The 12,589-nt window shown below is 39.2% G+C and overlaps 1 protein-coding gene across 1 annotated transcript in view; it reads right to left on the bottom strand.

Annotated features, from left to right (window-relative positions):
• The window catches only part of PLCB4 (phospholipase C beta 4), a 266,056-nt gene that overhangs the window by 37,237 nt on the left and 216,230 nt on the right, over window positions 1-12,589 (bottom strand). Inside the window, exons 27-30 of the mRNA XM_031934696.1 lie at window positions 10,217-10,305; window positions 8,679-8,829; window positions 2,162-2,211; window positions 1,957-2,022 (exon numbers count right to left, since the gene is read on the bottom strand). Coding sequence (XP_031790556.1) covers window positions 1,957-2,022; window positions 2,162-2,211; window positions 8,679-8,829; window positions 10,217-10,305 — 356 coding nt within the window. The remainder of the gene's footprint in view (window positions 1-1,956; window positions 2,023-2,161; window positions 2,212-8,678; window positions 8,830-10,216; window positions 10,306-12,589) is intronic.

Below are 12,589 nucleotides of genomic sequence, written 5' to 3' on the forward strand. Positions count from 1 at the left end.
CAAATATCAGCTCTGCTGCTTCCTAACTCTGGGACATCAGATAACTTCACTAATTCCTAATTCCCTCACATGTAAATAGAGACTCACATAGAATTTACCTTATAGGGTAGAGAGTGTTAAATGAGACAATGCATGTAAAGTGCTGAGTACAGCATCTGAAAATTACTGAGCATGCAGGAATTCTAGTTGCTACTATTACTACCCATCACAGCATATTTTCTGGCCATGCCTCAAGAAAATATTAAATGAAGCCAAAATCTTTATGTTTCCAACTAGCCCAAAGGCCACTGAGGTGTCTGCTCAATAAAAGAGATCCAATTTAAATGCAAGAAAAATCTGTTAGATAGTGCTGCAGCATACGGGCACCCACTCTATTCCTAATAATTGAAGTCATTTAAGGTGCTTTCTTTCTTATTTCTCATTCTTACTCTTTTTCTGTTGGCTTTCCATAGTTCAGCCTGTTGTCAATAACCAGCAACACTGAAGAAGTCCCTACTTCAAATTGTTCTGTCTCCAATAACCCCATTGAGCAACGTAAGGAATTTCACTGAATGGAATTATTTATGAAACTTAGAAACAAACAGTCTTTGAAGTGAAGTGACTGTATCAGCAAATCCATTGAGCCAGCAGTTCAATAATACAGGGAACATTACTAGGATAAGAGTAGGCCCAACTTCTCAAAGGAGCACAAACTCTTAAAGAAATGACAGGTTTCCAGACAGTGTTCTCGGCATCTCAATATGTGGAATGATTAAAAGGTACATTACTCAAGCCAAGTTCTGAAAGACATGCCTTGGATTGAGGCTTGGATCAGAGAATAAAGAAGTAGGACTGCAAGATTAGTTTAAAAGAGCTCAGAAGTTCTTTCAAATTAATAAATTATAAATTAAGTTTCTCTTGCTCTCATTGCCCTGAATAGAAGAGGACAGACATTATCCTACCAGCAGCAGCTGGTTATTATACGTCTTTAGGAAGGAAAGAGGTACTACCTTTTCCTTCTTTACCTGTGAAGGAGTCTGGAAATGATGATGTTTGAGTGACGTGAAGTTTTTCAACCCACAGGATAATTCCTGGGGCCACCTCCTGCTGTTGTCTTATAATTTGCAACTAGCTCTTATAATTTTTCATAATCACTGTCAAAAAAGACCACTTCTTATGGGTAAAAAGCAAGAATAAATCTATTTCAGAAGTAGGCTGGCAACGGGGCAAGGTTTATGTAAGGGAGAAAAGGCGACAAGTGTTCTCTCTCTAGGTGCTATGAGAGGGAGGTTGAGAGATTGCTAGCATCTCCCTCCATGCACCACTGTGTATAGCAAACTATGTGACAGTGACCTGGCAATTTAGGTAACTAGTGGCTAGAATTGTGAGCTGCTCTTCAATATTTTATATAGTCGTGTTATTCGTGAACTAATTTTTTTTTTTTTTTTTTTTTTTTTTTAGATGGAGTCTCACTCTGTCACCTACGCTAGAGTGCAAAGCCGCGATCTCAGCTCACTGCAACGTCTGCCTTCTGGGTTAAAGCAATTCTCCTGCCTCAGCCTCCTGAGTAGCTGGGATTACAGGGGCATGCCACCACGCCCAGCTAATTTTTGTATTTTTAGTAGAGACAGGATTTTACCATGTTGGTCAGGCTGGTCTCGAACTCCTGACTTCGTGATCCACTCGCCTTGGCCTCCCAAAGTACTGGGATTACAGGCATGAGCCACTGTGCCTGGCCTAGTGAAACAATTTTTAAATGGATGAAGCTTTGCTATGCATTTGAAAGAATTGTTAGAAATGCAGACTACAAACCAGTGACAAGCACTCCCAAACAGATTCTATTTTTTAATTTCATTGTTGACCAGTTAGAATGAGTTATTGCTGTTAAATGGTCTGGGATCAGCTTCAAAGTAGTGTTTTTGGCTACAAATGATTCATCCATACATAACACAAAATAGCAGCTTTAAAACACTGTACCTTTGCATGTTTCTTCTTTAAAGAATTTAGCTCTTTCTGCTGTTTCTTTAAATGCTTCAAGTAAGCCTTTGGAAGAAAAATAGAATCAAAAATAGTTTTTTTTTTTTGTAATCACAATGATTACACTTGGTGAGAAACAAAAATATATCAGTGTCACCAATATGTGTAATACAAGAGTGCTTGCAAAATAGTCAAGCAATTTTACCTTCATCTGCTTTAAATCTTCTATCCTTACTTGAGGGATAAGTTCAATACCTAAACAACAACAAAAAAATTAAGTCACTATGTATACTAAAAACTAGAGAGAATAACTGATAATATAGAATTGACATATTGAAATCTCATGGAAAGACTTTGAAGCAGCTTTACATGTGATGAATATAAACATCTTAAGTTCCTATAACAAAGCAATTAACTGGACAATTGAAATGTCGCCATGTCTTAACTTAGGTCAGGTTTCCTACAAGCAGAGCCTAAGAAGGGGATTCATGTGCATGTGATTGATTGAGGGCAGACTCTCAGGAGAAACCCCTAAGGGAATGAAGGAAGTGGAGCGGGGCAAAGGAAGAAGGTAGGGTGTGTTTCTAGTTGAAATACAGCCTCAGTCTGATCCTACAGGGAGCTCTTCAGTACAAATGGCACCCAAGAGTCGTTCCACCTTGGCGAAAAGAGGCTGGGCTTTTGTAACCCTGGATCAATCAGCTGAGAGCTATAGAGGTTTCACAAAACCTTTCAGGCAAGGGAACTCTCATGGTCCCAGGGCAATTCTCTGGAGAAGGGCAGTGAAATGCCCAATCAGCCAAAATTCATAGGAGCTGGGAGATGGCATAGTGAACCCATAAAGGGAAGCTGATCAGGCACCAAAGCATCTATTATCCTTACTCTTACCTCTGTAGTTCAAGGCATATCATACCAGTCAACTAATTCCCAACTCTATTCTCAATTCAGTCATCATGACAGAATAAAACATTTTCTTCTGGCTTCTCCCTTTTACCAAATTCAATCTTAGCATTTAAGCAATGTGCTATTGAGCATAGCAATGCCTTAAACATACAGGAACTAATAAAATCAAGCCAGTGTATAACAGGAGGCTATCAGGAGGAGCTAGGGTAATACACTAAGTTATCCTACCGTCTGAGTGATGCTAACCCAGGTGTTGTCATAGCAACAACATTTGTAGCCAGATCCTCAAACAGTTTCTGTTTGACTGCAGATTTTCATCTTAGGCAAACAAAATGAATGTGCACTCTGTGCTGTAATTAATTGATTTCCATTAGAAGCCCAAAGGCTAGGTATGATATATTTAAGAGAGATAGGCATCAAGTCCCAGGCTCTTGTTTTTCCCTTTTATTCATTTTAAGATGTGCACATTTAGTGACAGGGTGGTCAGGCTGCAGGAGAAAAGTTTTGGCTGAGGGAAATCAGCCTTGTGATCTGTAACATTTTATGATCAGGGTGTGAAGGGTCCATGGGGGCTCTCTACTGATCTCCTAAGTCGGCCTTCACAAGCTATCTCCCCAGTGACTGAGGCAGGGTAAGGCAAGAGAGTGACTCCTGGCACACAAAGAGCTCCCTGTCTTTAGGCCTCAGCTCGCTCGTCCGTAAAAATGAACACACAGGATTTGGGGAGTATGCAAGGTTCTCCAGAGAGCTAGCAAATTCTAAGAGTTTGACCCAGTCTGATGAAACTTACTCTCTCTCTCTCTCTCAATTTTTATTTAATTTTTGTTCTTGGTTCAGCTAAATCTTGATTAAAAGAAACCAACAAAAACATAAACTTCCCTCAATTACCTGGTTTTGTGTTTTGGGGAAAAGACACAATTTGTAAAAATTTTGGTTCCCATAAGTGATTTAGTTAGAAAAAAACCCACACTCTACAGAAGAGGACAGTTCCATCTGCGTGCCAAGAACAGGCTTCCTCATGGAGCTTTGCATGATAATGGGAATGTTCCACGCGTGGGTCTGTTCAACTGACAGCCTCTAGCCCCTTGTGGCTCTTGAGCACCTGAAATGTGGCTAGTGTGAATGAGGAACTCAAGGTTTAACTTTTAAGTTAATTGTTAAAGAAATTCAAATAGCCCCATGTGGTTAGTGGCTACTATATAGGACCGTGCAGGTCTACAGGCTTCCCTGGTATGAAAGTAGGTTAGGCAGCACATTTGGGGCTCCCAAGGTTTTGGCTAATTGAAGATTCACTACATAAAATTTTTGTTCATATCAGCACAGTTCCTTAACAATAACTTGTTTTCTCTTAATCGCTAATCTGGAAATTAGGAGCTGGGTTTTCTTAATCCTTTGCTCTTAAAATCAGAAAGAAAAATAAAGTCGTGTTGGTGCAGTCGTTGCCGTTTGGCTGAATGTCTAAGAAAAACAGTTTGGAATTTCACACCTCCCCACCTTCTTAGATGTCTGTAGCAAATGCTGTCTGCTCCAGCCACACGCCCGGCCCTCTCTACATCAGCTCTTCTAGTTCACTTCCAATTGCCAGTGTTTGAATGTCAAGAATTTACCCCTTCCACGGGAACCCTCAAGAAAAGGCTGACAGGAGTCAGGGTATACATTCCCCAGCTCCCTCTTCCCTCTAAGAGCAGACCTCTGAGAAGTACGTCCAATACTAGCCCCCAGAGGTTCTCCAGGACATTAAGTTCCAGGTGCCTCCTGGCAACTGGCTTTAAAACATTCTAATTACTGACTGCCTTCCCTCCCTGGTGTCACTTCTTCACACCTCTATCCGCATCCACTGCACCCCAGAATAAACTACTTGCACTGGAAGCCTTCTCTCAGGGTCTGCTTTGGGGTGACTCAAATTAAGACAGTTTTCTGGAAAGAAATGGAAGCTTGCTTTCTCAAATGACATCTCTTCCCCAAAGGCTTTACTCCCCACCCCACCTCAATCCACGGAGAGGCGTCGTAAAAACACCTACAAACTTCTCTCTTGTACTTCCATGTCATTCTCCTAAAAGCTATCACACAAAAGAACAGACCTCTCACTTACACCAGGCTCTGCTGAGCCTAGCTACCTCCACATGTGTCCTTCTAGGTCACACACTGCCCTGCCCCATGAACTTCAGTATCTGACTTACGGTTTTCCTATGCAGGCGCTCCCAGACATCCAACACAGTGATTCAATATGCATGAGAAGAATATGCTGGGTGACTTTCCTTTCTATTTCCATGATGCCTTCCATTCTAGAAATCTTCATCTCCACTTTACCTCACCTCCCACTGACAGTTGTAAATGGGATGTTAACACTGCTTACAACTGCCCCTCCTCCAAGATATGTACTTAGAGGTACCTCTTTCTGACTGCAATCTCTATCCTGCCAACTTCACTCACTCCCTCACACCTACCAAGCAAGCTTTTTACTTTCATCTTGTTTCTGGTTCCCTTTAACCTTTTCCTTTCCTAGCAAAGTCTCTCTCCTCTAGTATCTACCCCCCTGGAACATTAACCTATAAATTATGATCAGGGTGGCAGACTGAGTGCAAAAATGGCCAAAAAATTCCACCACTCCCTGTTTCCACACCTACTTACATGTGACTTTGGAACTCCTCCCATCAAGATGTGGAATCTGTTTCCCCAACTCTTGAATCTGGGCTGGGCCATGTGACTTGCCTGAGATGATGGAATGTAGTGGAAAGGATGTCATGCCAGTTCTAAGTCTAGGACTCATCAAGGAACCTGACATACCGATGGTCCCCAACTTACAGTGGTTCAACGTTGTGATGATGAAAAAGTGATATGCATTCAGTAGAAAGCATATGTTGAATTGTGAATTTTGATTTTTTCCTAAGCTAGAGATATGTACTGGGGCTGCAGCAAGCCTCAGCTCTCAGTCAGCTGTATACTCTACAGTGTACTGCACTTAATAAGTTACATGAAATATTTAACACTTCATTATAAAATAGGCTTTGTGGTAGATGATTTTGCCCAACTGTAGACTAATGTAGGTGTTCTGAGCACATTTTAAATAGGCTAGACTAAGCTAAGTTATGATGTTCAGTAGCTTAGGTATTAAACACATTTTTGACTTAACGATATGTTCAGCTTATGAGGATGTAACTCTGTCATAAGTCAAGGAGCATCTGTACTTTCACCTCCATTTTAGAACATTACAACTGTCATGTGAACAAGCCCAGGCTAAGCTGATGAAAGATGAGAGTTCACAAGGAAGACAGCCCACTTGTCCCAGCCAATGACACCTTAGCTGAACCCCAAACATTGGAATAAGCATAGCTAAGATTAGCTGAGTCACTAATACTAATCCACCCGTTACCAGAAAGCCACCCAGACAAGCTCATGAGCTATAATACATGCTTACTTTATTTAAATTTCTGACTTTTGCAGTTGCTTGTTACACAGCAATAGCCCACTGTTACAATGTCATAACTTAATGCTCTTCAATCTTTTGGTCCCAGACCATACACATTATGATAATTTCAGGCTTGCAATTCCCTAAGCTGTACTTTGTCCATAGTTGTTGCTGAGTTTCTGGGCACTGCTGAAGAAGTAATGAGATCAAGCTACATCAACTTAATACACACCACCAACCCTCACCAGGGTCCTGTGTGCTATGTGGCAGACCTCCTCCTTATTTCTTGTGGATTGTTCTACTCCAGTCAGTGGCAACTCCAAAGCTTTTCCATACTGTTGTTTTTCAGTTCTACCTCTACCTTTCTCAGCAGAGAGCAGTCACCTAACCAACTTCTTAGATCAGATAGAATCTATCTGTGTTATACTACAAAAATGACCGCTATTTATTTCCCCTGTAATCAAGAGGTAGAGTCTACTTCTTTACCCCCTGAATATTGGTTCACCTTGTGACCTGCTATGGTCAATGATATACCAGCAGAGGCTGGAAAAGGGCTGCTCTTTAAACTCAGGGAGTACCATATGAATAAGCCTGCTCAGGCTTCAGGATGATGTGAAACAACTTGCCAAATGACAGATGTGTGCATAAGGTCATCCCACATCTACCTTCCAGTCAACCTATCAGCTGATCACAGGTGCATAACAAGACACAGAGATTAGCCAAGCCAGTTTAGACCAACCAACCCAGTGAAACATGATCTCAATAAATGGTGGTTGTCTTAAGCTACTAAAATTTGAGGTCATTTGTTATGCAGCGTAAGCTGACTGATACACCATCTGTCAGAATTCTTCCTCTCTATCCTGAAACTTCTATTCACTCATTATTCTTCTTGGTTCAGACAGAACATATCTCTTCCTTCCTTATCCAGCTGAATTTCACCCTTTTTGTTGATTCAGATCTTCCTTATGGTCTTGTTTTATGATGTACTCTCTTTTGCATTTTCCTTGTTTTCCTTTATTAGTTCCTACCAACATGCTACTGTCTTCCAGAACAACCATCTTATGTCTTAAATTATGTCTCACATTTTTCTAACTGTGTTTCTACCTTCATCATTCAATCATTCCTGGTTCAACAATAATTTTGTAGTCTTTACTTCTCTGGACTTATCTACAGCATCTTTTCAAAACTAATTCTTCTTAGAACACAGACCTCTTTTTTTTCTTTTTTCCCATTCATTCTGCCTTCTAAGTACACTTATTCTGTTTCTCTATCCCTCCTTCTTCTTCTCTACCTGGGATAGATTTGTTAATTGCATATTTCTGCCCAAATGTATCAGCAACAGCTTGACCTCAGTGAAATACAGGACCAAAATCATCTTCTTTACCAAAGCAGCTCCTCCTCCTAACTCCTCTACTTCTCTCAATGGTACCATCTATCTCTGGGATTTGTTCGTGAAGTCTGACTTACCACAAAGCCCCTTTCTCCCTAAGGCCCATATCCAAGCTGCCAACTTATTTCTGTTCTTCCTTTTGACAATTTCCAACTTAATTCAGACTTCCTTGTCCCTATCATTCATTAAACAGCCCTTTATTTCCCAAGAAAATAGATTACTATATCTTAACTAGGCATGGTTCCAGGGACACACTGATGATGAGGTGTGGTCTCACCTGCAATAACCTCATTCTCTGGTTGTTAATACTCTATCAACACAATGTGATAGGTGTGTTATAACAGAAGCATGAGTGCCATAATTCTTACCTTGCCCTTAGCATGCCCATTTTCAATGAATTCTTCTGCCAAGACTATAATTTTCTTAAAATACTTCTTTGACTCATTTCCCATGACCTTCTCAGGGTGACCCCAGAATTCTTTCCAGAACAGGAAAGATGAACTCCTTGCCACTCCCTATCAGCATTCTCCCTGCTCCCTTTCCCTCCAATATGGAATGGGCACCACCCAATCAAGGGATGTCTGACCAATTAGAATGGAAACCAATTAAAATAACCAGCACAGTTGTTTCCCTACACAATGGCTGATGACACCTCTTAATGATCTTTCTTTTCATCCACAGGTAACCACATGGAATTGGCCTTCAAGTGCTCATTCGATAATTTTACAAACAAATAATCATGGGTGCTAAACATCTACTTATGGGGGGAAATGATCAGTATGAGAATTTAGAAATGTCCAATAGTGATAACTCTGTTGGTTCATGAGCCCACTGCCTGTCCAGATAAGTACCTATGGGAGGGTCTGGAAGAGAGTGGGGATGAATTAGTTAACATCACTGTGTAAAAGGTTCTTTCCCACAAAGAACTTCGAATTTATATATTTCCTAAAGTTGTAGATATTGTACCCCGTGTAATTAAGGTGGGTGCAGAAGAAAAGGAGCTCAATGGCTCTCTCTCACCTTTCTTGGCTTCCACACCAGAGGCCAGGGCAGCTGTGGTGGTTGGTCTGAGCTCAGAGCTGCTCTGAGGGGTCACATTTGCTTTGGCGGTGTTGGCCTTTCCTTTCTTGTCATTTTTGGAAGTGTCACTGGGCACATCGGCTATGTCACTCTAGAACAGAAACATTTATATTGACCCAAATGAATGTCACTCAAGGTCAAATATCTTGTACATTCTTTATTTTACTGAATCCAGTAAACTTCTACTATACCCTTCCTAGACTTCTACTCTCTTAAAGGCAAAGGATCCAGCCAAGGAAAGAAGATCCAACTTCTTAACAAGCAGAGAATACTTTCTCTTTTTCTAGCTATTGGAGAGATGCTACATCCATTCCAAACTGAGGAGTTTGGTAAAGAGAACATTTAAAAACAAAGAAACAACCCACATGTGCACTGGAACGGGAGAAGGTTGGGATGCAAGGCTGGAAAACAGTGAAAAATCAGTAATAAATGCCATTTTGACTGGGCATGGTAGCTCACGCCAGTAATTTCAATGCTTTGGCAGGTCAAGGTGGGAGGACTTCTTGAGGCCAAGACTTTGACATCAACCTAGGCTACAGAGTGAGACCCTGTTTTGACAAAAAAAAAAGTAAAAAAAATTAGCCAGGTACAGTGGCACGCATCTGTAGTCCCAACTGCTCAGGAGGCTGAGGTGGAGGGATGGCTTGTGCCCAGGAGTTTAAGTTCATAGTGAGCTATGATCACACTACTGCACTCTAACCTGGGCAACACAGCGAGATCCTATCTGTTAAAAAATAAACAACTAAAAATAAAAAGCAATTATCATTAATTCACTAAACTGGGATAACTGGTATTTTAGTGTATCACAGAAACACCCTGTACAGTACAGTTTGAATATTCCTTATCTAAAATGCTTGAGACCAGAAATGTTTTGGATATCAGATTTTGGAACATTTGCATATACATAATGAGGTATCTTGGGGAAGGGACCCAAGTTTAAACAGAAAATTCATTAATGTTTTATATACTTCTTACACACAGCCTGAAGGTAATTTTATACAATACTTTTAGGAATTTTGTTCATGAAAGAAAGTTTATGCACAGTGAACCTTCAAAAAGCAAAGGTATGACTATCTCATGACAGCACTTAAAAAGTGAATTTTTTGAGTGAATTTTTTGAATTTTGGAACATTTCAGATGTTGGATTTTCTGATTAGAAATGCTCCACCTACATTTTAAACTTTCCTAAAAGCATAACAAAATGTTTTTCATTTTCTTTCTAATGGGGAAGGGATCCCCAGATGTGAGTTAAGCCACTGACGATGAAGTGGATTTTTCTGATGGTAGTCACATTTTATTAAACATGCCACACTTTTGTAAAAAGTCAACTATTGTTGAATTGATGAGCTCAATTTTAAAATGGCTAATTCATTACTCCTTAACTTTGCTGATTCATATCTTTATCTTGCTTTTGTAAACACTGTTTGATAATCAAACTCCCACAACTTAGCCATCTTTAATCAACCATTTCTACTTACAGTTTCAATTCCCATAGCTCTCATTTGGTCTGCTCTCTTTTCTGTAATTGAGAGAAATTTCTTTGGATCTGATAAAGCATCCACAATATCTAGGGAAAAAGAAAAAACCCAATGAGCTGTCAATTCTCTGTTTTACTGAAAATATTCAAGAAAACTCTGTTTAATAAACTACAATCCTGGATACCTGTTGTGCTTTCTGTTAACAATCTTTTCCTAGGACATAAGACACACTGAGGAAGGCACAGCTAGTTGCAGAAAACAAGAAAGGAGTAAAAGCAAGGGCCAAAGACCAGAGGATGTTTTTATTGTCTCTTTTTTCCCTTTAGTTTTTCCCGATATGAAAGAGGCAGAGTGTCAGGACAAACCGAGTGAAGTGTGTGGGTTCTTGACTGTTTTTTCACTTGTGTGTGACTTTCAGCAAGTTGATTAATGTCCCCAGCCTCAGTTTCTTTATCTGGAAATTAGGATGGATACCACCTGCCCTGCAGAATAATCGTGATAATTCAATGAGATGATGAACGTAAAAAGTACCTGAGGCACGTAGGTCTTATTTTTTGATACAGAAGGATAATACATGTTCAAAGTCAATTTTGGTTCCATGGTAGACAAAATGAAATCTTTCTCTAGTGTTTTTTCAGGTATAACCTGAACTTAAAGACAGTAGAATTTCATATTTTATATTAATGTCATTTGAAGATTTCAAAGTACTTTCAGAGTTGCATATAATTGTGTATAATTTACTCTTACTATAGAAGGCAAAATTATTCTTGTTAACTTGAAACCCTCCATAATTTATACATTTTAAATACTGTGTAAGTTTATAAATTTTCCCTAACAGAATCATTTTCCTAATTACAATCTTAGGATAATTCTTAAGATAACATTCTCAGTACATAGGGCACATAATTCTCTCGGTTTCAATTTTTTTTTCTTTTCCTTTTTATAACAGAAAATAACATTTGCACATGGCTGGCCAGAGGCAGTGGCTCACGCCTGTAATCCCAGTACTTTGGGAGGGTGAGACGGTTGGATCACCTGAGGTCAGGAGTTCAAGACCAGGCTGGGCAACATGGTGAAACCCTGTCTCTACTAAAAATACAAAAATTAGCCGGGCTTGGTGGTGCATGCCTGTAATCTCAGCTACTTGGGAAGCTGAGGCAGGAGAATCACTTGAACCCAGGAGGTGGAGGTTGCAGTGAGCAGAGATCATGCCATTGCACTCCAGGCTGGGTGACGGAGTGAGACTCCATCTCAGAAAAATAAATAAATAAATAAATAAATAAATAAATAAATAAATAAATAAATAAATAAAATAAAATAAAATAACATCTGCATGTGGTAAACATTCAAATATATAAAATGGAAAGTGAAAACTTTCTCTCCTGCTAATCCTATGCCCAGAAAGTAACTATTATTATCCATTTCTTGTATCCATTCAGACATTTTTTAAAACTCCAAATGGGTTCATAGTTTTCTGCACCATTTTTTAATGTCAGATATCTTGGGAAACAATCTCATATTGGCAATATAGCTGTAATACATTATTTATAAGAGCTGCTTAAACTTTCCATTCTCTGAATGGTGATAATTTCTTATAGTTAATTATAATATTAAGATAATTTCTTATAATATTTTCCAGTTGCCTATTGGTAGACAGCCTGTCCTTTCAGTTCTTTGCTATTAAAGTATCATTGTAGTGAATGTCTTTGAACATTCATTGTAGGGAATGCCTTTGAGCATTTCATAGCATACCTCTACATATATTTATAGAATAGATTCTTAGAAGTTACAACGATGGGTAAGGGTATTTGTTCTATGGTAGTTATTGCCAAATTGCACTCCACCAAAATTGCATCAATTGATTCTCCCAGCAGTGGCATGTGAGAAGGTCTGTTTTTATCACCTATGGTCCCAAAGAACTCTTTGCCTCTCAACAACAGCTGTGGAAAAATTAGCTCTTAAATCTTGCTCGGGAAAAAAAAAATCACAGACAACAATTTTTGGCAAGTTAATATTCTAGGAATTTATTTATCTATTTTAAACTCTTTGTTATAAAACATTTCAAGTATACACAAAAGTGGAGAGAAAAGTACAATAACCGCTCATATATTTATGATGACAACCCAACAATTATAAACATTTGTTTGCCACATTTCCTTTCATTTTTTCTCTTTCCTCTCTGTTGAAATATATTAAGGTGAATTCCATATATCAGAACATTTAATTCCTAATAACTTGTCTCTGCAGCTCTAAATTTAATTTGGAGCCAACCATCCCAATGCTGTATCCAACAAAATTGGCATAATTCTTTACTGTGATAATACACAGTCCATCTTAATATTTCCCCTATTTATAGTTACATTGTTTGAATCA

The sequence above is a fragment of the Piliocolobus tephrosceles genome, chromosome 20, assembly GCF_002776525.5.
Source record: "Piliocolobus tephrosceles isolate RC106 chromosome 20, ASM277652v3, whole genome shotgun sequence".
NCBI classification, from domain to species: Eukaryota; Metazoa; Chordata; class Mammalia; order Primates; family Cercopithecidae; genus Piliocolobus; species Piliocolobus tephrosceles.